Raw genomic sequence first — 20,319 nt, forward strand, 5'->3', positions numbered from 1 at the left:
TTGATAGGAAGGTCGTGACAATCTTTGTATCCTTTCAAGAAAATTCTGCCAATGGTTTTCCAGGAGTCAGCCTTGAGATCATGTCTGAGGAAACAGACTTTCATTGTTGTCCTGAGTGTGCAGCGACCCACCACCAGCTTCCTCAGAGTTATCTGGTAGTAATGTCCAGGAGTCTGGTCAGTCTGTGGCTCATAAACTGCTTCAATCATGTCACTGAAGAAGTTTGCATGGTGTATCTTTATAATCTTTGATAAAGGTGTGTGATCTGGTGTCATCGTGATCAAACTCAGCCTCTGTGTGAGGCCAGAAACATCATATGTGATGTCTCCTACTGTTGCATCCTCTAATATCTCAAGATGGATCTCTGAGACTGCTGGTTGATGCAGGCTGATCTGGTCCTGGTCGATAACTTCATCCTGGTCCTCAAAGCTTAGATAATCATCTCTGAGTTCAGAGTCAGTGGGGGAGGTTGATCACCTGATCCTGGGTTTGAAACATCATCAGATGTGAAGTCTGATTCATGGTCTTTACTTGAAACACCTTTCAGGAAGTCATTAAATCCAGCAGTGAGGTCCATAATAACCTTTCTGCTGCCGCCTCCTTGTTTTCTTGGTGTAGCCATCTTATCCCAACAGTCCTTGTAGTTAACCTCCGTCTGGTACTTAACAAACTTCACACTGGCAGCTTGTATCGCTGTGTGATGACTTGCTGTCTTTCTGCTGTTCGATTCAAAACTGAAGGAAAATACAAGTTGCTCCTTCTTTTACATGGTGGTGCAGGTGTGGGATAGTGTCCCATAGACTTTTAATTGAACTTCTGCTGTGTCTACATCTATATCACTCATGAAAACATTGTGCCTTTATGCTTTTATGGTCCTTTAAAGGAGTCACATGAGGTTATATAATCCATGAGGTCCATTAGATATGGGACTGTACCGTGACATCAACAGTGTAGTGATGACTACTGGTGCTTTCACATAATATTAACACCAAGAGATTTTAAATGAATAATCATAGTAATCAGTAAATATAATGACTGAGTGGGTAAAGTCAAATAACAGAACAACTAAAACAGTTTGGTAAGTTTAGAGAATTACATCAGTTTACTGTTAAACAACCTTTAAAACCAGGAAAACACAACACTTACACCATATCACTGTATAACTATATTCAACATCTGAGATTACAACAATTCTTATGTCACTAAAATTGATATTATATCAATATATATATGCGCAGTGCAGGTGGTGCTGATGAACAGATTCTGTTGGAACAGAGCTGAAGAAGTTATAAACATTACAGCTACAGTTGTCTTATAATTACACACAGTGTAGACGAAGACCTGAGCAGATGAGTCCATATTGTAACTACAGTGTTAAACTGTAAGAGCTCTGCAGGCCTGAACTGCAGCCACTTATTATTACTGACTGTATTTACTGTACAATGAACAATAACGTTGATGTCAGTGAGCGTTTACTACTTAACTGCTGCCAACCTCAGCACATAGACACCAGCTTAAATGAATGAAACAGGTGCTTTACATCTCGTGTTGAGCATTTAGCAACAAAGTTGTAGCTAACAGCAAAACATTATACTCTGAGGGAACATTGGCACGTTATTTCATGATTTTGAGAGACAGTCCCGTTAGTAAAGTTGAGTGAAAACAGCATCATTATTGTTTGAGTTTGTGTCTGAGTGACTGAGAAAGTTTACATTTGTTGTCCTCCAACAACAATATCTGTAGTTTAGCTAACAGCTGCATTATGTTATTTATTATATATATATAGTTTGAAAATCAAGAAAATCCACCAACTCGTTCAGTTTCTTAACTTTAATGTACAAAAACCACCAGAATATAAAAAGACAGATGTGAAGAACGAAAATACAAACAAACAGTTACGATGTGACGATACATCAGAGAGCAGAATAAAAACCCTGTGTCGTTCTCAGACGGTTCACTTCACACAGATCGAAGTGTGTTAGCTTATGTTGTGTTTTCTCTCCGGCTGTGATTAGCATCTCTTACAGACAGAACACTGTGAGCTAGCTGAGAATCTGACACACACATTAGCATGAAGCTAACAGTAGTTCAGACACTGATTGTTCCTGAGGCGTCTGAATAAAGACATTTAAAAAGTGTTTTCATATGTTACAATGTTTCTTACAGACGTATGTCATCATACAGCAGCGTATGACTGAAGGGCAACAGCGCCTCCTTCTGGACTGGAGGAGGACTGAGCCTGGTTTACTTGTAGTCCAGCTGCTTAGATTACATGAACCAGGATTACTTGGAGATTAAACTCACTTGGATGCAACTTGCTGCTTTTGCGAAGCTTGTTTTTAAGAAGTGTTATACAAATAAAGTTATTATTATAATTCTGAACCTCCTCACAGCTTCAGGACACAGAGATGGACTGTGATCACAAACATGACTGACAGGAACTGAATAGGCAGAACTGAAACTGAAATAAAGAGAAGATGGAGCTGCAGTCTGAGCTCAGGTGCTGCTGGTTCCTGTGGTCCAGTCTGAGCTCAGGTGCTGCTGGTTCCTGTGCTTCAGTCTGAGCTCAGGTGCTGCTGGTTCCTGTGGTCCAGTCTGAGTTCAGGAGCTGCTGGTTCGTGTGGTCTTCACAGCTGAACGGAGGATCTTTGTAGTGTCCAGTCAGACGGCTGATCAGCACCAGCTTCAGTGACTCAGATAAGAAACCTCAGTGACATCACAGCTCCTCCTCGTCCTCGCTCACCATGGTGTCCAGCTCCTTGTCTTTACGCTCGGCGCTCTCCGTTACAAACTCCCTCTGCTGCTCCTCCAGCTCTCGCAGCTCCCCCTGCAGGCGCTCCAGGTGAAGCACTCGACGGTTCCTCAGCAGGCGTCCAGGGAAAGGGTTCATGTCTGAGAAGGCGATGCTGATCAGCCTCCTGCAGGAGAACACAGCAGGAGTGTTATAATGAGGTCACTGTGTGGATCGAGGAGGAGAAGAAGAAGAAGAAGAAGTGACATGTTTGGTCTCTGAACCTGTCAGTGTTAGCAGCGGACGTCTCTTTCTATCACCAGACTCCCTTAACAAATGTAGTGATTTTGAGTTAAAACAAACTTTATAACCGTTGTGAAACTCTGTCTCTGACAGATTCTAAGTCATTGTCTCCTTCTTGTAAATTCAGCATTAAATGAAAACATGAAGTTGTTTGTCTCCTTGTAAAAAGTGTCAGTTTGTGGCAGCATGGCTGTACCAGCCTGTCTGCTTCTGTGTCTAAAGTGCTAAAGTCTTACCTGCCAACATTTAGCAGCTGTTTGAACACACTGTTTACACTGATTTCACCATTTACACTCAATTTATGAAAGAAGAAACATTTTATTGATGCTAAACATGTCAAATTTTACAAATACACTAAACAGTAACCAATATAGGCAACTTATTTGTCCCTGTGGAGAAAGTCCCCAGACTCCCTTAACAAATGTCTCAGTTTAGTGAGTTGTTGAGTTAGGAGACACTTTATAAACTTTGTGAAATGCTGTCTCTGACTAATTCTTCATTATTTGTTCCTTCTTGTAAATTCAGCAAATGTTCTACATGAACTTCTTTCTGTCTTTGTGTAAAAACATGGAGTCTGTTTGTCCCACTGATGGACGGGTTTGTTTCATATAGAGCAGGAAATGACATCACATCAGGTCCATGTAGCTGAGAACTGAACACTGTGATTGGATCAGCAGGTGTGATCAGGGCCTCAGTGAATATACTGATAGTTTAACATGAAAAACTTTGGATTTTGTGACTCTGGTTCTGGTTCTGTGTCTTGTTCTGTTTGGGGGATAAAAACGTCACATGATGAGAGTCAGAGTCTGACCAGCAGGTGGCAGCGGTGTACCTCAGAGACAGAGGACAGACTTCACAACAGCAGAAGATTTTATAAATGTCTGATGATGAGTATATGTAGACAGTGAGAGAGACCAGGTGAGACCAGGTGAGAGTTTACCTGCTGTCAGAGATGGTCTTGGTGAAGAAGCGCAGGTACTGGTAGATCTCCACGCTATCGTGGATTTTCAGGATGTCGTCCTCTTTGTATTTGAAGAGAGCCAGAGCGTACCTGAAGATCACCTGCAGCACAGACACACAGGTGATCACTCAGTCCACTGTAAAAAATGTCACTTCAACAAAGAGAAGTTTGTTCTTGAGAGAGTAAAAAAAAAGTATGAAACTGTGTGATCGTGTTTTTATGAAGATACTTGACAGAAACGAACAATTATTCTAATTATTGATTAATTATCTGAATGATGTTTCTGTCCAATAAGGTTTTAATAACTTCAGTACATGTTACAGATCAGCGAACTAATAACTTCACAATGATGACAAAGAGTCTGTAACCAGATCATCATCATCATCATCATTATCAGGAAGCAGGAAGCAGCTTCATCACTGATGGAAGAACCTGACACTGACGCCTGACCTCAGAGGTGATGATGTGAACATGTTGAAACTAAAATTTGACATGTTCAGCATCAATAAAATGTTTCTTCTTTCATAAATTGAGTGTAAATGCTGAAATCAGTGTAAACAGTGTGTTCAAACAGCTGCTAAATGTTGGCAGGTAAGACTTTAGCACTTTAGACACAGAAGCAGACAGGCTGGTACAGCCATGCTGCCACAAACTGACACTTTTTACAAGGAAACAAACAACTTCATGTTTTCATTTAATGCTGAATTTACAAGAAGGAGACAATGATTTAGAATCTGTCAGTGACAGAGTTTCACAACGGTTATAAAGTTTGTTTTAACTCAACAACTCTTAAAATCACTACATTTGTTAAGGGAGTCTGGTGATAGAAACAGACTGTGTTCACAGACATCTGCTGCTAACACTGACAGGTTCGGATGACAATATCAGGTCTGAACGAGTGTCGTGGTGCGTTCAGGTGTTCGGTACCTTGGTGCCCTCGTACAGGAAGGTGTCCCACAGCGGCAGCAGGATGTCGCTTGGAAGACTCTCCACAAAAACCACCAGGAACCAGTTGAAGGTGATGAGAGACACATCGATGCTGTGATCCTCAAAGTGAGCCGCCAGCCGGGGGAGCTTCTCGGTCAGGAAGTCCTTCAGCACTCGCTGGTCCGCCTGAACACAGAAACTGTCAATCAATAACACTGATCGATCAATACACATCCTCTCTGGCTCTGACATTAAAACCAAAGCAGTCTGTATGATGCATTCATGTCAACACCCTGATGAACCTGATGAACTTTGAGATGGTCAAATATCAGAGTGAATGTTTCTGTAACATCATTTGATTCATGTGAAGCTTCCTGGACATAACTGATCATCTGAACACCTGAGTGAAACCACAGGTGAGCAGGTGAGCAGGTGAGCGTGTTTCCTGACCTGAGAGGCCACCAGGTTCTTGGTGTAGTAGTCCTGAGGCATGATGACTTCCACCACGGACACCAGACACCAGAAGGCGTCTTCTTCACTCTGCAGGACGAGCAGAGCGATGGCCGCCAACCTGGACACACAGGAGGTGTCACCTGTCACATGACACACAGGAAGGTTCACCTGTCACCCTAACACCAGGACAAATGAGTGTGTACCTGTTGAGTCCCTGGCAGTAGCCAATCGCAGGGTTCTGCCAGGAGAAGGCCAATAGGATGCGGCGGAGCTGCTGGAGGGCGGGGCTGGAGGGTGAGCAGAAGTGCTGATTGGTTGTCAGGGTGCGGTGGAGGTCCAACTGGATCTGTCTGGACGCTGGATGAGGACACGTTCGACTCTTCTCACACAGCTGCAAACACAACAGCTGGATTATTCAGAGGAACTACAGCCAGCTGAGACAGAGGGCGCTGTGGACAGGTGTAGACAGGTGTGCACAGGTATAGACAGACTGGTGTGGACAGGTGCAGACAGGTGTAGACAGGTATGGACAGGTGTAGACAGGTGTGGACAGGTATAGACAGACAGGTGTGGATAGGTGTAGACAGACTGGTGTGGACAGGTGCAGACAGACTGGTGTGGACAGTTGCAGACAGGTGTAGACAGGTATAGACAGACTGGTGGGCACAGGTGCAGACAGGTGTAGACAGACAGGTATGGACAGACGTGGACAGACATGGACAGGTGTAGACAGACAGGTGTAGACCGACAGGTGTGGACAGACATTGTAGACACAGTGTAGACAGACTGGTGTGGACAGGTGCAGACAGGTGTGGACAGACATTGACAGGTGTAGACAGACTGGTGTGGACAGATGCAGACAGGTGTGGACAGACAGGTGTAGACAGACAGGTGTGGACAGACGTGGACAGGGGTAGACAGCTGTAGACAGACAGATGTAGAGAGACAGGTGTGGACTGACAATTGTGGACAGGCGTAGACAGACAGGTGTAGACAGACAGGTGTGGACAGACGTGGACAGGTGTAGACAGATGTGGACAGATGTAGACAGGTGTAGACAGACATGGACAGGTGTGGACTGGTGTAGACGGGTGTGCTCAGTGTACCTGCTGGTAGCGCTGTGGGTGTTGCTCTCTGATGGTCCTGGTTCTGGTTCGGACCATCCAGCTCCAGACTCGCTGGCGGTACTCCTGAGGGACGCCACCTCGCAGCAGAGCTTTGAGCTCAGGTGAGGGACAGAGGTCGTCGTCAGACCTGCCAGCCAGGTACTGAGCCCAGCGACTTAGCAGGGGGTGCTCTACACCCTCCTGCAGGGGAAACACCAGAGACACACTTCAAATACACAAATACACAACATAACTGGGGTGAGGAGTCATGTGTACAGGTGAGGGGTCCTGTGTTCTGGTGAGGGGTCATGTGTACAAGTGAGGGGTCCTGTGTAAAAGGTGAGGGGTCCTGTGTACAAGTGAGGGGTCATGTGTACAGGTGAGGGGTCATGTGTACAAGTGAGAGTTCATGTGTACAGGTGAGGGTTCATGTGTACAGGTGAGGGGTCATGTGTGCAGGTAAAGGGTCATATGTACAGGTGAGGGGTCATGTGTAAAGGTGAGGGGTCCTGTGTACAGGTGAGGGGTCATGTGTACAGGTGAGGGAACCTGTGTACAAGTGAGGAGTCATGTGTACAAGTGAGGGGTCATGTGTACAGGTGAGGGGTCCTGTGTACAGGTGAAGGGTCATGTGTACAGGTGAGGGTTCATGTATACAGGTGAGGGGTCGTGTGTATAGGTGAGGGTTCATGTGTACAGTTGAGGTGTCCTGTGTACAGGTGAAGGGTATTGTGTACAGGTGAGGGGTCCTGTGTAAAAGGTGAGGGGTCTTGTCTACAAGTTACGGGTAATGTGTGCAGGTGAGGGTTCATGTGTACAGGTGAGGGTTCATGTGTACAGGTGAGGGTTCATGTGTACAGGTGAAGGGTCATGTGTACAGGTGAGGGGTCTTGTGTAAAGGTGAGGGGTCATGTGTGCAGGTAAAGGGTCATGTGTACAGGTGAGGGGTCATGTGTAAAGGTGAGGGGTCCTGTGTACAGGTGAGGGGTCCTGTGTAAAAGGTGAGGGGTCTTGTGTACAAGTGACGGGTAATGTGTGCAGGTGAGGGGTCATGTGTACAGGTGAGGGGTTAAGTGTACAGGTGAGGGTTCATGTGTACAGGTGAGGGGTCTTGTGTAAAAGGTGAGGGGTCCTGTGTACAAGTGACGGGTCATGTGTGCAGGTGAGGGGTCATGTGTACAGGTGAGGGGTCATGTGTGCAGGTAAAGGGTCATGTGTACAGGTGAGGGGTCATGTGTACAGGTGAGGGGTCATGTGTACAGGTGAGGGGTCATGTGTGCAGGTAAAGGGTCATGTGTACAGGTAAAGGGTCATGTGTACAGGTGAGGGGTCATGTGTAAAGGTGAGGGGTCATGTGTACAGATGAAGGTTCATGTGTAAAGGTGAGGGGTCATGTGTACAGATGAAGGTTCATGTGTACAGGTGAGGGGTCCCACCTGGTGCAGCAGGTTGTGTGAGCGGATCTCCAGAGCCTGAATCTTTGCCAGCAGCTTCATGTCCTCCACCTCGTAGTCAGGGATGATTTTGAAGCCGTACTCGTCGTGATCTCTGCGGACACAACACAGCAGCTCATCAGTGACCCAGGTGTTCCTGTTATTCTGTCCACCCTGAGTGCAGACCGTTACCTGGCCACGTTGAGCTTGACAACGCTCTTCACCTCTCCTTTCAGAGCATCCTCGATCATCTTCTGGACGGCCCCCCGCTGGGCTGGATCCAGAGATTTGGTCTCCTGCAGCTGCCGCAGGACGCCCAGGTAACGGCTCTCCACCTGACAGTTACTGGCCTCCAGGAAGGCACACTGCAGCCAATCAGAGAGCAGAACAGAGTGTCAAACACCGCAAAAAGGTTAAGTGGAGGATTTGACCCCAGTGTGACCCCAGTGTGACCTCAGTGTGACCCACCTTCACCATCAGACTCTTCTCCTGCTCCGAGCTCTTCCTCCACAGTTTGGTCAGCTGGTAGATCTCAGAGTTCAGGAACTTGTTCTGAGTCTTATACGCCTCAATGTCGTCCTGCCGACGAGACACAACAACACAGTCAGCTGATCATGGATCAATATGATCATGTGATAACAATAAATCACCAATATCTGCTGTTAACAAACATGTTGATGAGGCTCAGTACAATCTACTTCAACCTCCCTCAGTCTATGTGGTCAGAGACATGCTCAGGCTGTTCAACACCAGCTACATAAAGGACAAAGACAGAGAAAGACAATGTGCAGTTTGTGTCTTCAGTCTTCAGACTGAAGTTTACGATCGCTCCATCAGATGTTGGATGTTTTCAATAAATTAATTCATCCAGTTTAATGTGTTTTAAAGGAGTTCAGCTAAATTTCCTGCTTCACAGTTCAGCTCAGGCTTCATTTCACCTTGAGGTTCTCGATGTCCTGCTGAAGCTGTCTGAAGGTCTGAGAGTCCAAACCGCCGCCGCAGGACGAGACGGACAGACGTGGGTCGGACATACAGGCGGTCACCTGATCGGACAGCTTAATGATCACCTGACAGGAAACACACACCATCAGAGGATCAATAATCACATTTATTGAGCTGACACCTGATCACCTGGTTCAGCTGCTGTGTGTCCTCAGGTGTGACTCACCTCCTGCCTGGCCTTGTTCTTCTCAGTCAGCATTCTGATGTTCTCCTGCAGCTCGACCAGCTGTGCGTCTCTCTGAGTCAGACTCTTCCTCAGGGCGTCCGCCTCGGCCGTCGCCTCCTCCAGCCGGCCTCGCAGGTCGGCCACTAGACGCTCGCGGTGTCGCAGCAGCTCCAGACGCTCCTGCTCACCTGTCGCCGCCAGAAACTCTGCACAGGTGCGCTTCTCGAGCTGAGACGCCTCCAAGGCTTTGTGCAGGATCCACACGAGCTCCTGGACAGGACACAGTGACATCATTATTACTGTTGTTGTTGTTTATATTATTACTGTTATTATTATATTATTATTATTATTGTTGTTGTTATTATTATTGTTGTTGTTAATTAATTAATTCCATTAATGAAAACACTTTCCACTGGGAGAATCGTCTTGTCTGTTGAGAAGTGAAATAAAACCTGGAGTTCTTCTGTAGTTTAATCATTAAATGAGACTCAAACTAACATGTTGGTCCGTTTCTCAGTACTGTCTGACTTCCTGTCTGTGGCTCTCTGCTCTGTCTTTGGTTCCTACTGAACAAAAGTTCCATTTGAACTCAAACAGGAGGAAACAGTGCAGCTGTTGGGGACTATTTTCAGCGGCGGATTAATCGACATTAAGTGCTCGCGTGAGTATATATATGGCAGCACTGTGTGTGTGTGATCACCTTTGTGTGTGTGTGTGTGTGTGTTTTCATGATAAGTCAATAAGCTGTTATTGATCTGATCACCTTCTGAGCCTTGACCTCCTCCATCAGCATGTGTTTCTCCTGCTGCAGGCGAGACGTCCTCTCTGAGGACACCGTGTCTCTGTGGAGGACCTGCATGCTGGACGAGCTGCGACTCTTCGTCTTCCTGCTCCGGCTGTCGAACAGCGAGGGCGACTGTCTGCCCTCTGCCAGGGTCACCTGACCTGCTGGATTGGCCAATGAGAGGGCAGGGGGCGGGGTTGGAGGCTCGATGGGAGCTGGAGTGACTGAAAATATAATAAATGTATAAAACATAAAGAATATCATTAATATAAAAGTGATTCTCTGTAACGTGAGTTTGTCGCTCTTCCTAACGATGTCGTGTTTCTCCTCCCGACTCAGTCATCGCAGCGTTACCATAGAAACCTGACTGTTGGTTAGGTGTATATTTTGATTTGTTCAGAACATGAATCTGTAGTTTTACTAATAGACGTGGGTCAAACCTCAGGGGAACACTAAAACCATAAAAAATTACATTTTTGAACAATTCAATATTTATTAGAAACGTGTTTGATAGAAAATTTTCTTTTTTCATTTTTTTTTTTACTTGTCTCGTTAAAATAAGACATTTTGGCCAAAGTGACAACAATAATATCTTATCAGTGTCTCTGAGCTCACTGTGATGGTTACTACACTACAAACATCCATCTGTCACAAAAACTGTAAAAACATCTCAGTTTTACCAACATTTAATTGCTAAAAAAGAGCCGGATCATGAAACATCTCACCTGATTCAAGAATTGTTGAAACTTTTTGATTTGTGTCTTTTTATACGAACTCACCCGAGACCTCCCAGTTCATGTCAGGGATTTTTCTAAAAAAAATAATAAAAATAATCTAGAAACGTTCATTAATATTTTGTCTGGACACACAGCACAAGATGACATCATCTAGTCTGCACCAGACTGAACCATCACAAGAGCCCAGCGACAAACAGGCTCTGGACCCATGAGAAGATCAATGAACTGGGAAAAGTTCTGACTTCTGTGTGAGTTGGTATGAAATGATCCTATAATAACAAGAACAACAATAATAATAATAATAACAATAATAACAATAATAATAGTAGTGTTACAAGTGACTGTCAGTACCTGGACTGTTGGTGTCTGTGGAGGTGGGTGGAGTCCAGGGTGGAGCTTCAACATGAAACACACTCTGACTCCACTCCTGAGATGACCTCTTCCTCAGACTGTGCACTGAGTTTCTAAACACACAGAGAAACAGGGGTGAGAAGAAGCACCGGGGCTCATGGGAAACGTAGTGTCACTGTGGTTTTCATCAGCTGATGTTGAACCGACACGCGCTCACTCACTGGATCTCAATGAGCGGATGTTTGATGGACATGTTGGCGAGCGGCGTTCGTTGTGACGGGACGTTGGCGGCCGCCTCCCCCACCAGACCCAGAGGGCTCTTCAACACCGGCAGGAAGTCGTCTGTTAACAGGAAACAGAATGCAACGTTAAAAAGTGATCAGCTGATCTCAGCCTGACGTCAGTGTGTCACCGGCTGTAATCAGACCTACAATCAGTCATGAGTGTAACTAAGTACATTTATTCAAGTACTGTACTAAATACACCTATGAGGTACTTGTACTATTATAGTATTTCCATTTTCTGCTACTTTAAATTTCCACTCCACTACATGTATCTGATGACTTTAGTTACCAGTTACTTTACAGATTACATGCTGCATCATTTTTAAGTTAATAGATTTTCTCATCAATCAGATAAAAACAGACTGTGACGATCAGATGACTCACAGTATACATTATATACATACATGTAAATATATGGATCAGTTACTTTACTGATACTTTGATACTTAACTACATTTAACATCAGATACTTTGAGACTTTTACTCGAGTACTCTTCATATGTGACTCTCACTTTTACCAAAGTAATATTTTAACACCATATCTTTACGTTTATAACACTACTGTCTGTGTTCAAAAAGAGCTTCATATCATCATCATCATCATCATTATTATTATTATTATTATTAATAATAATGATAATAATAATAATGATAATAATAATAATAATAATAATAATAATGACAACAATAATAATAATTATTATTGTTATGATAATAATAATAATGATAATAATAACTGGACTTGTTTCAGTTTGTTGAAGACATTGCATCTCTCATCCAAGAGGCTTCTTTAGTTCTATCTAACTGGAGGAGCTGCAGACTTTAAACCCTGTGTGGGAGTTTCCTTACAGATTTTGAGGGTGTCCTTACAGAGTCGTTAAGGACACGTGAGCTCTGAAACATGTCCAGCCGCCTACGATACAGCACTTAGAACGCGACACCATCACAGGAGTGTGAAGTGACCCCGCTCAGTGATCTGGACACGAATATAAATCCTGTCTGGACTCAGAAACACAGTCGGACTTGAATCAACTTTTGCTGCAACACAACACGATGTCACAGTGTTGCATTGGCCAATCACGTCCACACACACATTCCTGGTAGATTAGTTCAAATTAAGCCGATCAGAACCAAATTCTTTCTTCACTGAACAGTTTCATCATCCTCGGCCTGCAGCAGCAGCAGCTCGCTGACGATCAGAGTCTGTGACGAGAGGACCGGTTTGTGCCCGGTGGACCTGAACCATCAGCGTCAACGCTAAGTGAAGGAAACAGGAAGCAGCTTCACAAACCTCTCAGATCAGCTGTGTCACATATTTAATCAACATCTGTAAAATCCTGATCATTATGATTGATGATTAATCTGCTAATGTGTGTCTGATAAAGACTGAAACACCATGAAGCTCGTTTATATCTGAGACATTCATTCATCACTGTTTCAACCCTTACATGTTACTTTAACTTAGTTTAACTTTTTTTTTAATGATTTAATTTCATAGTTCTGAAAAAAAGTATTTTGTTTTATAAGATTATTTATCATATTTCTGGTTGATCAGCTATTAATTTAATTTGTGTACTTTTATAACATACAAAAATGTAATATTATTTCTTTTGTATTTCTTAATGTTACTTTAATCTAATTACAGTTCTACTGCGTATTATTATTATTATTATTATTATTATCATCATTATTATTATTGTATGTTGTTTTTTTATAATTCAATATTTTATTCTGATTTTATTTTTGATTTTTAAAATCATATTTCAAAAAGTTTTTTACAGCAGAATCATATTTTGAATCAGGCGTCCTGATCTCCTCCTCTTCAGATCAGGCTGCCAAAAGTGAGGCCGGGGGACCAAAACTGGGCCTCCAGCAGGTTTAGTCTGGTCCACCAGATGTTTCTGGCTACAACAAAAATAGAAATCAATTAAAAAAATATATTATATAAATCACTGTTTATACTGTTTTCATTTTTTGATGCTAAACTGTTAATTATTAGATTAATTATTAGGTTAATTATTAATTATTATTATTAAACTTATTAATTATTTTTCACGGCCTGTGGTTTTTCTAATGAGGTGTGCAGCCTGCAGGAGGCACTCACAGCTCCTCACTTTCACTCAGTCTGATCTGAACTGTAACACAAACTTCTGTTCTGATGAAACAGAATAATTCAGTCTGATCTTGTTAAACATCGTCAGTCGGCCGTGAACCTGCTGAACAAGTCGGGACACGAGCAGAATACCTGAGAACAAGGCGAGCTGCTCCGACGGGCCCCAGACTCCGACTGACAAACAGCTGATCGACTTCCAAAACAACAACATGAAGAACATAACGACTGTCCTCACCCTCAAACACACAGCTTCACTCAGACATGTCTGTGTGTGTGTGTGTGTGTGTGCGAGTGTGTGTTTCCTCTCATTCAGCCGCCTGCAGCTGACATCTGACATCACATCCTGTCAGCGGCATCCTGACGATGATGTCACTGATGATGTCACTGCAGCCTGACAACAATAGGAAACGTTACTCAGCTCCCGAAACACATCACTTCCTGTTTCCTGTTGCCCCGCCCCCGTCGTTAAACATAGTTACACACATTAAAGGGGCAGTCCGACACTTCCTGACCTCCTCTGGTTCCTGTGACACCAGTTCAACACTGGATCAGAGCCTCGGGTCCTGCAGGCTGAGCTGTTTGTTCTCGAACTGAAATCCAGATCATCTGATGACTGAAATCCTTTAATCCACCACTGTTTCACTTCAGCTGTAATCTCCTGCTGTTCTTTCTTTCCACTGTTGATTCATTAACTAATTAATGAATCAACAGTGAACACAAACTGGCTGCAGGTTCAGAACGAGATCAAACCAGACTGAGTGAATCTCCACCCAGTGTTTGAGTTTGAACCTGTTCTCCATCAGAGTGAGCTGAATGAGCTGTTAGCAGCTCCTGTCTGCAGTGTACTCATAGATGTAATAGATTACTTTGATACTGAAGGAAACTTAAAAACATGAAGATTCTCAGGGGAGTTCTGAATGGTGTTTTTTCTCTGGATGAACATCAGAGATAATAAAGTCACACTGAATCACACCAACATGTTTCATGTGTTCACTCAGTCAGGACTCTAAAGGTGTCAGCCTGAGCCATGATGTGTTGTTACAGATGGAAGGTCCTGCAGCTGTTTGAAGTCACTGTGGTTGATCTGCTGAAACTCCATGTAGTAATCATGACAAACAGACAGACAGACAGGTCTGTGCAGCCTCACAGTCATCAGGTTAACTATGTCCCAGCCTGAATCTCTCTTGTTCTCCTGCTGCTGTGTTTGACAGTCACCCTGTTGAAGGGTTATAAATCCAACAAGTCTTTCCTCTGATGACACTGAATATTAAAGCAGATGAGTCATCTGAGCAGTCACAGACTCTCTGAAAGATTTTAACAATCAGCAGTTTCTTTGACAATGTTTTGGTGAAAAATGACTCAGTGATGTATCATCCTCAGAGCCGCTCCCTCGCCTAGAGGATGGACTGAGAGGAGGAGGAGGGGTGAGGTTACCACAAGACACGCCCACTTCCTGGACATGACCAGGGAAAAAAATGACACGAGAAGGAAACAACTGGACCACTAAAACTATCATCAGACCAGTTAAACTACCATCAGACCAGTTAATCTACCATCAGACCAGCTGAACCATCATCAGACCAGTTAAACCACCATCAGACCAGTTAAACCACCATCAGACCAGTTAAACCACCATCAGACCAGTTAAATCATCATGGTCTGAGTTAGTCCAGGTGAAGTGTGGTTGTCGTTGACTCACCTGCAGTGTTGTTGTTGTTTGTTTCTGAACAGCTGGTCGTCTGTTTGTGCTGCCAGCGTTTCACCTGAAGCTGCTGCAGCCAATAGAGCATCAGCTCCTGGGTCACAGCCTGAGGGGGCGTTGCATGTGCATCAATATTTACATTTATTTTAAAGGACACGTTTAAGTCACATCTCCAAATAAAATGACTGAATGTTTGTTTTCATCCAGCTGAATGTAGTCTGATAAACCACCTCCAGTGATGTCACTCAGGGACTCAGGTGCATTGTGGGTAATGTAGGCACCAGGTTTTAAACTGGAAGAAGAATATGGGGAATAAAAAGGTGATCTCTCTGCTTCATTAGTTTTTAAACTATCAGTTTATAAGAGTGACATGATAGACCAAAACCTTGAGCCTATATTACCCACAATGCACCCAAGCCCCTGAGTGACATCACTGGAGGCAGTTTATCGGTCTACATGCAGCTTCCTCTGGAGACACAGAGAGGTTTTTTCAGGCTGTGTGCTCAGGAGTGCTGAGATGAAGCTTTTGTGTACAGAGAGAAAACTTTTCATCCTTAGTTAAAATACTTTTCACAGTTCAGTACAGGTGAGATCTACGCTCTCTAACAGGACGGTCTGAACTCTACCTTGAGTACGAAGGTGCGTTCAGGTGTCTTGATGTGGAAGGTACCCTTCTCAGCCTTCAGCGGGTAGGTGAAGGTGGCGCTGCAGAGCTCCACCCGGCCCAGCGGCGTCACATCCTGCGGCGTGCGGTAGTAGAACAGCTGGTTCTTCTTCTCCTCGTAGGTGAACCAGCGCAGCTTCCAGGCCTTCAGGGGCCCCCCCTGCTTCTGCAGGAAGCCACACAGTTTGGGCTCACCTGAAGAGGAATCTGGAGGGCGGGGCTGTACCTGGTCACAGAACAACTCAATGGTGAGGGGTGGAGCCAGGGTTGACGCTTCAGTCAGATGGATTGCCGGAGGAGGAGGAGTCGTGTTCAGGTGAGGAGGAGGAGGATCTTGTTGGTCTTGATTCCTCTCAGCTGTGGGTACAGTGAGTTTCTCTGGAGGTTGATCCTGGTGGTTCTGCTGGTCTTTAGACTCTTGCAGTTGGAGGTCTTTCTGGTTTTGTTCTTTGAGGGTTGAAGTAAAAACAGTTAAATCCTTTAAGGGAGGATGAGGATGGTCCTCCTCAGTTTTCTGGTTTGTGAGACAAAGATCTTCCTGTTGTAGGTGTTCCTGAGAGTTGACTCGGTTTTGTTCTAGTCTATCACAAAAAGGATCTCCTGGTTTCTTCAGATCTGTAGGAAGAGGATCTGATTTTGGTTGATCTGTTGCAGGAGAATCTTTTGTTTCCTTTTTATTTGTCGCAGTTGAATCTCCCAGTTGTTGTTGGTCTTTAGGAGGAGGATCTAGTTTTGTTCGATCTGGTTTAGGTTTCTCTGGTTTTGGTTGATCTGCATTTGTTTCATGTTTTGGAGCATATCGATCTTCTGCTTTTAGTTGATCTGTCTGAGACAAATGTTCTGTTTTCTGCTTTTCTGTTGGCGGATCCTTGTGATTTGTGTGTTCATTGAAAACCTCCTGGTCTGGTTCTTCTGTAGTCTGCTGGGTCTCTGGAGGACTCTGGTGTTCCTCAGCAGGAGGACTCTTGTGGTTCTCTTCGGGACTCTGGTGGTTCTCTTCGGGACTCTGGTGGTTCTCTGCAGGACTCTGGTGGTTCTCTGCAGGACTCTGGTGGTTCTCTGCAGGAGGACTCTGGTGGTTCTCTTCGGGACTCTGGTGGTTCTCTGCAAGACGCTGGTGTTTCTCTGCAGTAGGACTCTGGTGTTTCTCTGCAGGAGGACTCTGGTGGTTCTCTGCAGGAGGACTCTGGTGGTTCTTTGCACGAGGACTCTGGTGGTTCTTTGCAGGACTCTGGTGTTTCTCTGCAGGAGGACTCTGGTGGTTCTTTGCAGGAGGACTCTGGTGTTTCTCTGCAGGATTCTGGTATTTCTCTACAGGACTCTGGTGTTTCTTGAGAGGACTCTGGTATTTCTCAAGAGGACTCTGGTGGTTCTGGGACTGGGACAGACTGACTAACTCTCCCCTCTGCTCCTCCTCCTCCTCAGAAGCTGAGATCCAATCAGCCGGCTGAAGCGTCTCCTCATCAGTGTGGGCAGGAAGCGAGCGAGACGAGGCAGTGCTGGGATTTCCTGTAGAGCCGCCTCCATCCATCCTCCTAAAAAAATAAAAGAGGAGAGAGAGGAGGAGGAAGAAGCTTTATTGATGTGGCTGTAATCTTTATTATGTTGGTGGAAATGATGAGACAGAGTTTGTTTGGATGTTGATGCCAGAATAGTTTTCACAATAAAACACAGATTAAATAGTTCATTCCATGAATCTTCACCGCAGCACAGTTTCTCAGAGCAACACATCAGCTTCATCACAAGAACTGCTTCTCTTCCTGTGAGACATTTAAGATACATTTTATTCGTGTAAACGTGTTTGTAGCACCCAGAATCTCTCCGACCCAGGACAGTCCTCACATGATATCTTATTGTGTTTTAACTTTAATTCTACAAAAACAGGATGAACAAAAAATCTGTCAAATGTTTCATGAATTTGAAGTTGTTGGTTTTTTTTTAAATAATTTTTTTCAGATTAAAGGGAACATGGTCTGAAAATAATAAATATATAATATTAGTCTTTCAACGTGTTTATCTCAGAGTATTATAACAATAATAATATAATGAATTAATAATTTGCTGGCTTTGATGTTGCCTGTTGTTTTTTTTGTCATTTTTCTCATTGTGAGTATTAAAGTGTTTCAGTGGAGGACTGACTTCTTCTGTCCGTCACCCTCAGTGAACACAAACAAACTCTGAAGGTTCAGAGGAAGTTATTTCCACAGTAATGACACATAATGACAGGAAGTGGCAGAGTAACACCCTCCTGCCAAACACACACATGTGAGTACGTCTTTAGGACCCTCCCCAAACCCTGACCCGCCAACTGACCCCGACTCTGACCTGAACCTGTTTCTGACCTAAACCCGACTCTGACCTGAGCCCGAGTCTGACCTGAACCTGACTCTGACCTGAGCCCGACTCTGACCTGAACCTGACTCTGACTCGTCTCTGACTCTTACCAGGTTCGGGTCAGACTTGAGTCTGACATGAGTCAGAGATGAATTAAATGTTGACGCGCTCCTCTGAGTCTCTTCAGGTTTTACTGTCAGCTCAACAAGCAGCAGATTTTATTCCCTGTGTTTTACATGTCATGCTACAACAGCCTGCCCTTCATTGTTGACAGGGGACCTGCAGACAGAACTCAGGGCTGAAAACCCACTCTCATGTTCTCTGCTTGTTTTACAGTTTCAAAGAAGAATTTGATCTTTTTATATATATTTTATATTTATATAACAAACAGTCTCAGGACGCTGTTGAAGACAGGAGACATGAAAATATTAATAACTGCTCAAACCTCAGAGTCCAGGTGTGTCTGCAGAGCACGAACACCTGCTCATCTGTCAGGACACCAAACCACAGCCGTCCACATCTGTCTCTGCATACATATAATACATAGACACACACTCACACACTCACACACGCACACACGCACACACACACACTGCTCAGCCTCACCGTGTCCTGACCTGTTCAGAAACACACCTGAGTGTTTACCTGAAGGGGCGTGGCCTGACCACACCTCGCTGGGTCTGGATCGTGTTTGATTGGCAGCTGCAGCAGAAACAAAGTAAACTGAGAGTGAGACTGAACAAACAGAAACAAACTGAAACAGAGACTGTCTGCTCTGTTTCTTTTTCTTCTTTTTCTTCTTCTTCTTCTTCTTCTTCTTCTTCTTCTTTTCCTTCTTCTTCGTGTCTTGGTCGGTCCTGTGTCCTGGTCTTCTCTCCTGTCTCTGTCCCTCCAGTCGGTCACACTCCGCTCTGCTCAACAACTCATCAAGTTACCGCAATAACACACACAACTTCCGTTCTTTTAATTTCAAAATAAGAGCAGGTTGCTCTCTGGTTTTCAAAATAAAACCTAATTTTCCTATCGGTGATATTAGATGTGATTCCTTAATGATGACGTCATATTCAGTCAGCCAATCACAGTATTGATTCCATCCGGTGCTTTAAAGTAATGCATATATATTTATTCGAGTACTGTAACTAAGTACAATTTACAGTTACTTGTCTTAATTCTTTCATTTCCTGCCTCTTCAGACTGAACTTTATTTACACGATGGCAGTCACTGTTCAGATTAAAGGAGCAGTCTGTAGAAATGTTCATGAGAAGAGAAAGCTCTTCAAACAAACTGAATAATCAAACTCTCTTTGTTTCCATGACTGAATAAAGTGAATTAACACACTGACCTGATCCCCCCCACCCCACCCGGACACTGCACTACACTGCACTACTTTTGACTATTTTTCACTTCAGCTATACCCCACCTTTAGTACTGCCAATGACACTTATTTACTGTACAAACTGTATCTTCATTTAGTACTGCCAGTAATATTTATATACTGTAAATACTGTACCTAGACCTACGTACACCCTATTTATTTATATACTGTACATACTGTAATATCTGTCTTGCACTATTTATACTGTACATACTCTGCACTTTATTGCTTTTTGCACTTCTGGTTAGACGCTAACTGCATTTCGTTGTTTCTGTACTTGTACTGTGCACAATGACAATAAAGTTGAATCTAATCTAATCTAAAGGAGCTTTACTGTGTTTATATGTGGCGGACCCTGCCACCTTTCTAGCTTCAAACAGTGTTGTGGGACCTTATTTTCCTCTGAGAACAGCTGGTTTATTCACTGATGGAAACACTTTGTATTATTAGCTCATTAATATTGTAAATATTCAAAGTGTCACTTTGAATTTCTTATAAAACTACACAGAGCTGCTTTAAGATGTTCATTAAAACTAATGCAGAATCAGATCATTCAAGACATTTTAAGATGAAACAGACTTTTTGTCTCAGATGCAAAGAATATAAAACACTTTGTCACTTTGTTTGTGCAGAAATATTTCATTAAAGCAGGTAAAGAAAGTCTTCACATCAGTCACACAGGACACATTTAAACACATTAAAGGAGAACAGCAGGAGCAGGCAGTGAATCAGGCCTGACTCCAGAAAGTGTCCGTCCTTACATCCTCATGATAAACATGTCTGAAGGCCACAGGGACAAACGTCTTCCCGTAGGCCTCCGTGTTTTCCTCCCGCGTAGCTGCTCCGATTGGACGGCCACATTCCAGCTCCACCTGTTGGGGGAACTTACCTG

At 43.9% G+C, this 20,319-nt stretch overlaps 1 protein-coding gene across 2 annotated transcripts; it reads right to left on the minus strand.

Annotated features, from left to right (window-relative positions):
• Positions 1-1,815: 1,815 nt before the first annotated feature.
• Positions 1,816-18,937, minus strand: tbc1d2 (TBC1 domain family, member 2). Of its 2 annotated transcripts, none has more exons than XM_073486346.1 (17): positions 18,697-18,937; positions 15,680-17,252; positions 15,051-15,159; positions 11,176-11,296; positions 10,955-11,067; positions 9,846-10,090; positions 9,083-9,352; positions 8,853-8,981; positions 8,383-8,493; positions 8,107-8,279; positions 7,918-8,029; positions 6,482-6,682; positions 5,579-5,766; positions 5,373-5,493; positions 4,923-5,108; positions 3,975-4,096; positions 1,816-2,918 (listed from the first exon to the last, which is right to left on the minus strand). In XM_073486346.1, the coding sequence occupies exons 2-17, from the start codon at positions 17,246-17,248 to the stop codon at positions 2,717-2,719; spliced, it is 3,972 nt and encodes a 1,323-aa protein (XP_073342447.1). In that variant the 5' UTR covers positions 17,249-17,252; positions 18,697-18,937; the 3' UTR covers positions 1,816-2,716. The 2 variants fall into 2 exon arrangements, with proteins under 2 accessions (XP_073342447.1, XP_073342448.1); XM_073486347.1 differs by having other exon boundaries at positions 18,685-18,937.
• Between the last annotated feature and the right edge of the window lie 1,382 nt (positions 18,938-20,319).

This window comes from Pagrus major, chromosome 18 (genome assembly GCF_040436345.1).
Source record: "Pagrus major chromosome 18, Pma_NU_1.0".
Classification (NCBI taxonomy): Eukaryota; Metazoa; Chordata; class Actinopteri; order Spariformes; family Sparidae; genus Pagrus; species Pagrus major.